Source organism: Sturnus vulgaris, unplaced genomic scaffold (genome assembly GCF_052056855.1).
Source record: "Sturnus vulgaris isolate bStuVul1 unplaced genomic scaffold, bStuVul1.hap1 Scaffold_84, whole genome shotgun sequence".
Classification (NCBI taxonomy): domain Eukaryota; kingdom Metazoa; phylum Chordata; class Aves; order Passeriformes; family Sturnidae; genus Sturnus; species Sturnus vulgaris.
Window position 1 is genome coordinate 1,147,200 of NW_028276728.1, and position 11,350 is coordinate 1,158,549.

Sequence of the window (11,350 nt, forward strand, 5' to 3'; positions counted from 1 at the left end):
CTCTCCCCACCCTGCAGTTTGGCGCCCGGAACAGGGACCCCCACTCCTTGTTCTGGTTAGCGAAGGGAGATCAGAGCAGCACCGGTAGCAGCGACCGGGGAGTGGAAGATCGGGTGACGCTGGCGTAAGAATCCTGATCTGTGCTTGAACTGCCCTACAGGAGGAGTTCACCGTCTGAGGAAGGGCTAAACCTGCAAAGGCTGCACATTTCTGTACATGTAAGGGACAGTTGCCGGCTATGGATGAAATGGATAATGAGGTAGCCCTTGATTTATTTATACGCTTTTTAGAAAAATGGGGAGTAAAGGATATTGACCTCAAAAAAGAACTGGCAGGTCTGATTGCCTTTGAAAAGGCATCAGGATTTTTTAAGGACAGTGGAGATTTGCTTGTGGTAGATGAGTGGAATAAATTTGGTCAGTTATTGTGGGATATGGTTATAGATGACTCTAAACCAGCTAAAAAACTTATGAAACCTTGGCGGGCAGTAACAAAGTGCTTGCAGAGGCATTTAACTGAGAAGCAGGTTGCTGCAGTGACATCCTCTCACTTAAATGCAGGAACAGCTGCTGCAGAGTCGGATGCAGGCAGACTGAAGTTAGGAGTTCAGTCCGTGCCTATTCCTCCGACGGGAGGTCCGGTGCGAGTTAGCCGCCAACCGGAGTCAGAGACCGATCGTGCACGACCCTCTGCCCCGCTGATGGATAGTGATGAGGATAATGATTCATTGTCCCCAGGGGAGGAGGCTGAGATAGACGAGGAGGCAGCCAGAGATCATGGGGATGTTAATGACTGTTTGATTAGCATGAGAAGTGAGAAAGACAAGAAAGGGATTGAGAAAAGGAAAAAGGGAGGAGCTCGAATTCCCCAAGTAGATTGGAAAGCAATTCAAAGAACAGCAATTGAGAATCAGGATTATAAGTTTGTAGAGAATGTAGGAGAGGATATTTTAGCCTTCCCAGTTGTATATACACCGGGTGAGGGAGGACTTGCTGAAGAATACAATGCTATTGACTGGAGACTGCTGATGCAGTTGTGACAAACTGTAAATGAGACAGGGGCAATAAATAGTGCAGATGTTCAGGAATGGATGAAAGGGGCATTGCTGTGACAGTGTGTGTTAGAGAATTCTAACCCTTTTACAAGGAACATACTAGTGACATTGCCGGCTGATGCTTCAGTTGAGGAAATGTTAGACAGAATGAGCAGAGTGCCCGTAGATCATCAAGCCTTGTTAGTGGAAGCAGTGAAGGAATTAGGGAAAGATTTGGTGCAGACACAGCAACAAGCTTTCGCAGCAGCCCTTGCTCCTCTTCGCCTGAACTCACCTCAAAAGGAAGGAGTCCCACGGTCCAAGGACAAGTGTCATCGCCGTGGATGCAGAGGACACCTGCGGCATCAATGCAAAGTACAAAAGGTGTGGTTCCCCCAGTGCCAAATGAATAACCACAGCTGGGAAGCTTGTCGCCGAAAGTCAAAAAACGATGGACTGAGAGCGAGAAGTGGCGGCTCGCAGACCCCAACAGCGGCTCAGGTGACAACAGCGCCACCTTGCGCCTGCCAGTGCAATCAGCAGCCAGGCTCCAACCCGCCACCTCAGGGAGCCTCGCACTGGCCCTGGCAACCGCAATAGACGGCACCCTGATCGACAACAGACCACAGAAAGGTCCCACTGGACTAAAAGGACCATTGATTATAGGAGGCCAAGCCCATGGAGCATTGTTATTGGGCCGGTCCTCCAGCAGCATGAAGGGACTTTTTGTATTACCTGGACTTATTGATGTGGATTATAATGGAGAAATCTGCATTATGGTTCAAACACATTTCCCACCAATGTATATCCCTGAAGGAATCAGGATCTCACAGCTTGTACCTATGCAGCAGTTAACAGTGGCAATGACTCCAGCTAATAAGGAAGAAAGAGGTGGGAAAGGATTTGGATCTACAGGTGGACTTGCATTATTGACACTTTCAATGGAAAATCGTCCTGTTGTAAATGCATTTATTAAGTGTGGCCGACAAACTCTACGCCTTCCTGTCCTTTTGGACCCCAGCTCTGACTTGACTATCATTTGCCAATCGGTTTGGCCACCACAATGTCCCCTACAAAGAATGATGGGAGGAGTAGAAGGAGTGGGTGGAGCTGCTATTGCACAGCGAAGCCGAGATATAGTCCAAGTTACTATAGATGGCAAAACTGTTTCTATCTATGTCACCATAATGCCACTGCCAGAAAAGGTTAATGCACTGATTGGAAGAGATGTGCTGACCTCTTTAGGCTTTGTCCTAACAACAGAGAGACCTTTTCCCTCGGGGCCATTGGATGGACTTTCCCGATTCAGCTGAAATGGCTGACTGATCAGCCGGTATGGATCGACCAGTGGCCACTGGAAAAGGAAAGTCTACAACAGGTTCAGATGTTAGTTCACGAGCAATTAAATCAAGGACATTTAAAATTATCCGCAAGCCCATGGAACACTCCTATTTTTGTGATAAAGAAAAAATCTGGGACATATCATTTGCTGCATGATTTAAGAGCAGTGAATGCAGAGATGCAGACCACGGGAGCCTTGCAGCCTGGACTGCCTAATCCAGCAATGATCCCAGAGCATTGGCATTTACTGATTGTGGATCTCAAAGACTGTTTTGCCACAATTTGCTTACATCCAGAGGACACACAGCGTTTTGCTTTTACAGTTCCATCCATTAATCGAGAAGCACCTGCCCAGAGCTTTGAATGGGTGGTTCTACTGCAAGGAATGAAGAACAGTCCCACTCTATGTCAGCTGTTTGTGGTTTGTGCATTACAACCCATTCGAATTGCATGGCCACATGCCATGATCTACCACTACATGGATGACATATCAGTGGCTCAGAAACAACCCTTGAATCCACAACAAGAGAAATTCTTGACACAACAGTGGCTGCAACAAGGTTTATCAATTGCCCCAGAAAAAGTTCAGCGTTTTCCTACGTGGAAATATTTGGGATGGAAAATTGATAATGCCACAATGAGGCCACAAAAGTTAACTATCAAAATGGACGTAAAAAATTTAAATGATGGACAAAAACTCATGGGAGACTCACAGTGGCTACGACCAGTGGTTGGGATTACTAATGAACAGTTGGAAGATTTGTGACCACTGTTCAAAGGAACTGATCCCACTGCTCCAGTAAGGCTCTCACCCTTGCAGAATAACATGATTAAGCAGTTGAGCACTATAATTGCACGGTGAGTGGTCGATCATCTTGACCCTGACCTCCCAATTGATCTTACCATTCTAATTGGGCCATCACAGTTGCTTGGTGCACTTAAGCAGCACAAAAAGAAAAAGGGGGAGCAAGAGGAGGTCAAAGTTCTTGCATGGCTATTTCCACTCCTACAACCATGAAAAATGATCCAGCAAAAAGTTGAGGACTTGGCTGAACTTATTTGTAAAAGAAGAACTCGAATAGTGCAGGTGTTGGGCAAGGAGCCTGGAACCATCTACTTGCCTCTTCAAAGAGAAGAGCTGGAGTGGTACCTGCGGAATTCTCAACTGTTACAAACTAGTCTCCTGAGTGAGGCACAGGACATCAATGTCAGCTCACTTAAAGTTTCAGTGCTTAAGTGGATGAGCCAGCAGAACTGGTTACAGATTCCAAAATATAGTGCACAGCCTCTCCAAGGAGCAGTTACAGTTTTTACTGATGCAGGAAGAAAATCACGGCATGCTGCTGCCACGTGGCATGATGGCTCTAAATGGCATCATATCATTTTACAAGCAGAGACTGAAGACTCCTTACAAACTTTGGAACTGAGAGCAGTTGTTTGGGCTTTTAAAAAATGGCCAAGAGACAGGTTAAATGTTATAACTGACTCTCTGTATGTGGCTGGAATAGCTGCAAGAATTGAAGATGCCATAATCAAGGACATACAGAACCCTCAGCTTTTTGAGCTGTTGAGACAACTGCAAGCATGCATCAATCAAAGGAAGAAATCATATTCTGCCTTGCATATTAGAAGCCACAAATGAATCCAAGGTTTGGGAGAAGGCAATATGAGTGCAGACCAATTGGTCTCTGTGTCAGAGCAAATTAATGAATTCACCAAGGCCCGTGAAGCTCATGCTACATTTCATCAAAATGCCCGTGGCTTACACAAGTATTTCAACATCACGATGGAGGAGGCCAGAGGAATAGTCCGAGCATGCCCTACCTGTAGCCATCATGGTCCGGGTCTCGGTGTTGGGGTTAATCCTCGAGGCTTAGGCCCGAATGAAGTATGGCAAATGGATGTTACACATGTATCAGAATTTGGCCAACTCAAATATGTGCATGTTACAGTGGACACATATAGTCACTTTATTTGGGCCATGGCACAAACTGGAGAAAGGGCCTTACACGTGATTCGACACTTAACTTACTGCTTTGCAGCCATGGGGGTTCCTAAACAATTAAAGATGGAAAATGGTCCAGCCTATGTCAGTGAAAGGCTGAGAAAATTTTGTCAGCTGTGGGGTATACAGCATCCCACTGGGGTTACTCATTCCCCTACCAGACAGGCAATTGTGGAATGAGCAAATCAGACTTTAAAGTTATAACCTGGGAAATTTCAAAACATAACAGATGTGCAAGAAAGACTAGCCAAAGCATTGTTTGTGATGAATTACCTTTGTATATTTGCTAAACAGAATGTTCCCGTGGCATATGTTCATAGTGGACTTGAGGATACAAAAAGTAAAGAGGAAAAACCCTTTTTTGTGTTATACAGGGACCCTGTGTCAGGGATGTGGAAAGGCCCAGCAGAGGTTCGCTATGTTGGCCGTGGTTCTATGTGTGTGCTTACCCCTACAGGTCCTCTGTGGGTGCCGAGCAAGTGGACACGGCCAGCAGTGAAGGGGCCCGATAGTCTGGGGCCAGACAGCATCGGCTGAGATATGGCCCTGTCCTCCTGGCATTCCAACATGTAATTCTTCTAATTTGAATGCTACCCTTGAGAGCTGGGATCAATGGGCACTGCATCTCCCTACAGCCTCCACAAAACCTCAAGAATTGGAGCTTTTAGGGTCTGTAAAGGCGGATGGCTGTGTAAACTTGAATTGGACAAATGCAAAGACCCAGGTTGTAATTTATCTGCTGTTAGTGTTAATTCTTCCTTACTGGTATATGGCAATGAGTCACTTTGGTGTGGTTATACAGCTCCCAATCGATCTGTGTCAAGCAATACTCCCATTCAATTACCACCTGGATACTTTCTTATTTGTGGTGATAGAGCTTGGTCTGGAATTCCTTCTCGGCTGAGAGGTGGACCTTGTACACTGGGGAGATTGTCATTGTTGACACCAAATACATCTATGATTTTAAATGTATCCAGACATCACAGAGCAAAACGTATGACTCACCAATTTAGCAGTGAATGTAGAGACAATGTTAAATTTTGGTCTCCTGGTGCAATAATAGCAGTTTCAGCTTTAGCACCCGCAGTTGCTTCCTCAGGTGCCTTAGCAACCCTCAGCAGGTTAGGCTGTTGGCTTGCAAAGCAAACCAATGCAACATCACGAGCTTTGTCAGATCTTTTGTTAGATGTGGACTCTGTTAGACATGCTACACTACAGAATCAGGCAGCAATTGATTTCTTACTGTTAGCTCAAGGGCATGGTTGTGATGAATTTGAAGGGATGTGCTGCATGAACCTGACTGATCACTCTCAGTCAATTCATAAGCAATTAGCAGAGCTTAAGCGGCTTACTAAACAGCTTCAAATTCAGGATGGGTTAGGCCTGGAAGGATGGCTGAAATCCCTGGGTTTGGGACCATGGCTTACCAGCCTGGTACAGCACCTGATCACCATCGAGATAATTGTATTGATTGTGATTATTTGTGTGCCTTGTTTGATTCAATGCATGTGACGAATGTTAAATGATGCTACAGCAGCAGCTACTCAACGAGCATAGCTTGTACAAAAAGAGAAAGGGGGAATTGTTGAGGAATGGCTTGCTGATCAGGGCCATGGGTCTTTGGAGGCATCGTTTGAACAATCCCCTTGTTTATCAGATCAAGACAGGCTGTTCATCATTTCACAAGTGTTGCAATGTGTGCTGATGTAACAAGGACACTGTAATCTTGTCATCCTGCTCTATGTAACTTTAGAGAAGTTTCTCATGAGAACAAGGAAGAACCCTGGCAAAAAGAAACATTAATGTAGAGATCTGTGTACACCAATCAAAATGTGACAGCTGTATAAGTTGCTTGCTAAGAGTATAAAAAGCCATTGTAACAGAGAATAAACAGAGCTTGCTTTATCAATTCCCTGGATCCACAGTATCACTATGGACCATAGGTTTCATGCAGCTTGGCTGTGTCACACTGGCTCCTTGGTTCCATGAAGCCCCACTGTGTAACAAGGGAATCTTGGTCCCATGAGGTTCTGGGCTGTCACAATGGTGTCCTGGGTTCTGGATTGTAACAATAGACTCTTGGTTCCCGAGGTTCCATGATGTCACAATGCTCTCCTTGGTGCCACAAGGCCTTGCTTTGTCACAATGGACCCTTGGTTCCATGAGCTTCCCTAGTGTAACCATGGTCTCCTGGGATCTGCATTATCACAATGGACAATTGGTTGCATGGGAGCCTGCTGTGTCACAAGAGAGCCTTAGTTCCATGACGTTCTGGACTGTCACAGTGGTCTCCCTGCTTCAACGAGGCCCTGGAGTGTCACAAGGGCTGCTTGGTTCTGGGAGCTTCCACAACATCCCAATGGTCTCCTTGTTTCTGCAGTGTCATAGTGGACTCTTGGTTCCATGAGGTTCTCTAAATGTCACAGGTCTCCTTGGTTCCATGTGGCCCTGCTGTGTCACAATGATCTTGATTCCATAATTCCCTTCAGTGTTGTGGAGAGTTTTGTGGAAGACTGGCTACGTGAGAAAGGACATGATGAGATTCCACTAGTCAGGAAATAAGGCCTTGGGCAAGAACATTGTGCCTTTGAGCAAGGAGCAAGGCAATCACGAGATGTCAAAATAAGAATTAGCTTTTTTTAAAACAAGAATTAGCTGTTGCAGTAAAGCAACCGCAGCCATCCGGAGTTTGTAACAATATGTGCGAGGATGACGCTTAGCAAGGCCAGAGCACAGAACCAATGATGAGCTTAGCTTTTGCAATATGTATGAGCTTTATTATCGTGTCTATATAACTGTAGCCTTCTGATCAATAAACTTGAGGCTTGTTGATCATCATTGGATGTGCTTGTCTCCCGTCGTCTCCGACACAGTGTCACAATGGAGCCTTGTTTGTGTGAGGCTCTGAACTGTCACAATTGTCTCCTTGGTTCCATCAGCCCCTGCTGTGTCACAAGGGTCCCCTTGGTTCCATGAGCACACCAAAGCTTTGCATAAACATTGAGCAGCACCTGCTTAACACACCTGGGAACATCTGTCTGCATTCAAAAGACAGGTCCCAGCTGAGAAAGGCACCAGCAGCTTCCATCTGCAACAGAGATGCAGGGAAAGGACAGGGACAGAGAATTCAGCTGGAAGACTCTGAGAATTCTGCTTCCAGACATCATTTCTGCTCACACTGTCCCTAGTAGAAAGGTGACACCATTCCAGGCAGCCTGTACTCAGCATGTGTTTCTACAGTCGGGGTTTGTCGTTTAGGAAACCTGCTCAGGCTTTTCCCTTCTTTCCTCACAAACAGGAATACTTGTCCTGGGCCTGGATGCAGGCAGAGCCCTGAAGAGAGCACGTGGGACATGGTGCAGTGGGCAGGGACAGCCAGCTGCAGAGTTCAGGGGGAAGGGCTTCTGGTGCAGGGCCAGGGATGTCAGTCCCAGCTGGGCCATGTCAGACACGGTGAGGCTGGGCTTGGGGAGCAGCTTGTCCAAACAGGGTCAGCCTGCAAGGGGCTCATTCTTCTGTGGGCCCACACCTCCTAAGGAGACATTCAGCATCAAGATCACCTGGGGAATTCTTAAGTTTCTTCTTCTTTGAACTGAAAAAGAAAAAAGTACTCCCTTTTATAAAACTGAAAATCATGAGCTGTACCTTGAAATCTTCCTCCTCAAGTAAACTCCAAACTGAACTCCAAGCAGCTGCACAAGGCCTGGAGACTGGAAGACATTGGAAAGAAGACAAAGAGCTCCTGAGGGTTTTCTGTATTTTAATGATCCCCAACGGTGGATTTGGGGCTGAGTCCAGGAGCCCCAGGCAGTGAGAGAAGGTTGAAGAAGCTGCTCAAGGAGTCAGAAGCAAAACTCCAAGTCCCTTGGAGCATCAGTGGCCCCACTGAGGGCAGGGAGTGCCAAAGGCTCCCCAGGGAGTGGTGAGAGCAGATCCTTGAGGCCAGGATTGCAGGAGCCCGAGGCTGTGAGCAGGGAACTGCAATGCTGAGCAAGGTCTGGGCTGGTTGGAGGAAGCAGAAAGGCCAAGGCCTGAGCCCAGGCCTGGGCCAGCAGGGCCTGTCCCTCACAGGTGGCTCGGGGCTGTTCCTGGGGCACTGGGATGGGAGAGGCAGCAAGGACAAATGTCATCAGGCTGTGTGACACTGCAGATGCTCATGGAACCAAGGGCCAGTGTGACACAGCAGGGCCTGATGGAAACAAGAGGCCATGCTGAGCCTGTGGGGCTGTAACACCCCAGAACACTGAAATGCTGGGGGTGACCAAAGGTTCCTTTACTTGAGTTTCATGCACTGGAGAAACCCCAGCCAGATATTCTCAAGAGGTCTAAATGACACAAAATTTTACAGGCAAAATACAGAAAATCAAGGAACTTTGGAAAATGATTGTATACAACATCCAATTCAACACAAAACACTTATCATGATAGTAACTTCATGAACTTTGCCATTTTAACCTTAGAAACCTCTAAACACTTAAGTTGTTGAGGTACCCAAAACTGTTCCATATAAAGAGCATTAGAAGGAGAGGAAAGAGAGAGAGACAGAGAGTCAGAAGCTCTATAGAAAGACACACACATGGCTACCAACTCCTAGGGTTCTGTTGTGGGTGAGACACAGACCCCAGGAGAAGGCAGGGTATGGACCATGGGCTGCTCTGTGTTTTAATCCCCTGGGCCTTCATGGGCGTCCCCCCAGTTGGGACTTGCAATTGCTCAGGCAATGAGAGCCTGGGTCAGCACCACCCCACTGTGTGACAGATTGACAGCTCATCCCGAGGCCTCTGGGGACATTGATCTCATCCAGCCTCTGACAGTGACCATGGTGACACTGCAGAACCTCATGGAACCATGGGTCAGTCTTGACACTGTGGGGCCTCATGGAATCGAGGGGACCATTGTGAAACTCAGGACTCCCGTGGAACCAAGGGTCAAGGATGAAGCTGTGGGGCCCAGAGAACCAAGGAGCCATTATGACACTGAAATAGGGAGCATTAAAATTAAAATTCGAGTGAAGGGTAAAAATAGGAGGATGCTGTGAGTAGAAGGAGACTGACACGAGTCTATGAGTGTTTAACATTGGCTGTCTTTGCAAGAACAGGAGCACAGAGCAAGGCTGCAAGATAAGATAGAGGGCCAAGAATGCACAAACAGGGTGGAAGAGCGAGGCCCCTTCCAGATAAGGGGGATTCCTTAGACCCCTGAGCCAGCAAAGACTGGTATCAAGGCCTGGAAAGCGACTAAAGACTAATACGCATGCACAACAAGGCAAGGTGAAAAGTTCAACTGAGGGGAAGACTGCTTCCTCCCAAGGACCCCCAGATGGCCACCAGAGCAACCAACAAGGAGCAGTTTGCAGTTGCAAAGAGGCGTGGAGCTAATTTTAATACAAAGCTGAGACAGGCGGGGCTAGGAATTGGATGTGTATTAGGTGTATTGTGCAATCTTAGTTTGTAGAGAATAAAAAGAGAGGTGCAGGTTGCCAAAGGTGTGCAGGTTTTTGGAGGAGCTATGCCCCATGCACCTCAGTGCTGAATAAAATACACACCTATAACTTACTTGGTGGGTTATAGAGTTTTTCTGTGCATCATTTTGGGTGACCCTGCTGCCTCCCTGAGATTTTGGGGTGTCCCCTTTGCCGCCCCCAGAGCTGGAGCTGGTGCAGAACACCGTCTTCACCAAACCCACGGACCAAAGCGCCTGGGTGTACCTGTGCTGCATCCTCTCCCGAGGTCACTCAGGGCTCCCTCCCACCCCTGGGGCCCTCACCTGGAGTTTTGGGGTACCCCCTGAATGTTGGGGTGCCCCCTGACAGGACTCTGCCGCCGAGGGTCATCTGTGTCCTTGTTGACCGGGAGGATGCAATGGGTGGCCGTCATCTTCTCCCGGCCCATCCAGGTGAGTCAGGACATTTGAGTGCTCCAAACATGACCTGGATATCCCCAGAAATCACCTGGGTACACCTGGGTACCACCAAAAATCATCTTGGTGCCCCAAAATTATTTGAGTACACCTGGGTTCCTCTTGGACACCTGGATCATCCAAAACCCCTGGGGCACCCCAGAACTGGTGTCCCAAAATCCCTCATTGCTTTGATCGGGTAGACCGGGTGTCCCTAAATCCCCTTTGACTTTCATGGGTAGACTTGATGTCCCTAAATTCCTATTGACTTAAGTGGGGTCCTATTTATCTCCATTTATCTCTACTGATCCCTCCCAGTCTTCCTACTTTTTTTCCAGTGCTCCCAGTAACCTCAATGGCCCCCTTAGTGGCTCCCAGTGTTCCCAGTTTAACCAGCAACCATTCCTTATCCAACTTTATTGAGGGGTAGACCTGGTTTCCCTCAAATCCTAAATTATTTCAGTGGGGTAGACCTGGTGTCCTTCAATCTCTATTGCCTTCAGTGGCTAGACCTGATGTTCCAAAAGTTTTGGTGCTAAAAATCCCAATTTTGGCTCAGAATTCCCAGATTTTGGGGTGAAAACAGAGATTTTTAGACTTACTCAGAGGCATAGCTCCAGCACAGGCTATAGGTGTGGGATCAGGGATTTCGGATTGGCTTCCAGGAATTAATCCAGGACTTCCAGAGCATCACCACCACGATCCTGGAGCGGAAATTCCCGGTATTCAGCCCAAGATTTCCCCCAAATTTACCCAATTTTCCCTATTTTAGGACCAAATTACCTCAAAATCGTCATTGACTTTAATGAGTAGACCTGGTTTCCCTAAATCCTTATTGATTTTTAGTAGGGTAGACCTGGTGTCCCTACAGTGATGTCAATGGGTAGACCTGATGTCCAAATAATCCCTATTGGGAGATTGATCCTACAAGCGATGGGGCAACTGAGAGATGTTGTAAAAGATGGTTTGTTACTTGGTTGCACCAGTCCCATAGAAAAGTGAGACATTAAAGGTGTTAGCTCCAATGTCATAATATCAGAAATCACCTAATTATTAGTTACAATGCCATTTGT

The 11,350-nt window shown here is 47.1% G+C and overlaps 1 protein-coding gene across 1 annotated transcript; it reads left to right on the forward strand.

Annotated features, from left to right (window-relative positions):
• The first annotated feature begins 238 nt into the window (after positions 1–238).
• On the forward strand, positions 239–5,891 carry LOC148217434 (uncharacterized). The gene is given in 4 exon segments (XM_088158625.1): positions 239–416; positions 561–812; positions 4,907–5,103; positions 5,106–5,891. Coding segments are annotated over 4 exon segments (1,413 nt in total).
• The last annotated feature ends 5,459 nt before the right edge of the window (positions 5,892–11,350 follow it).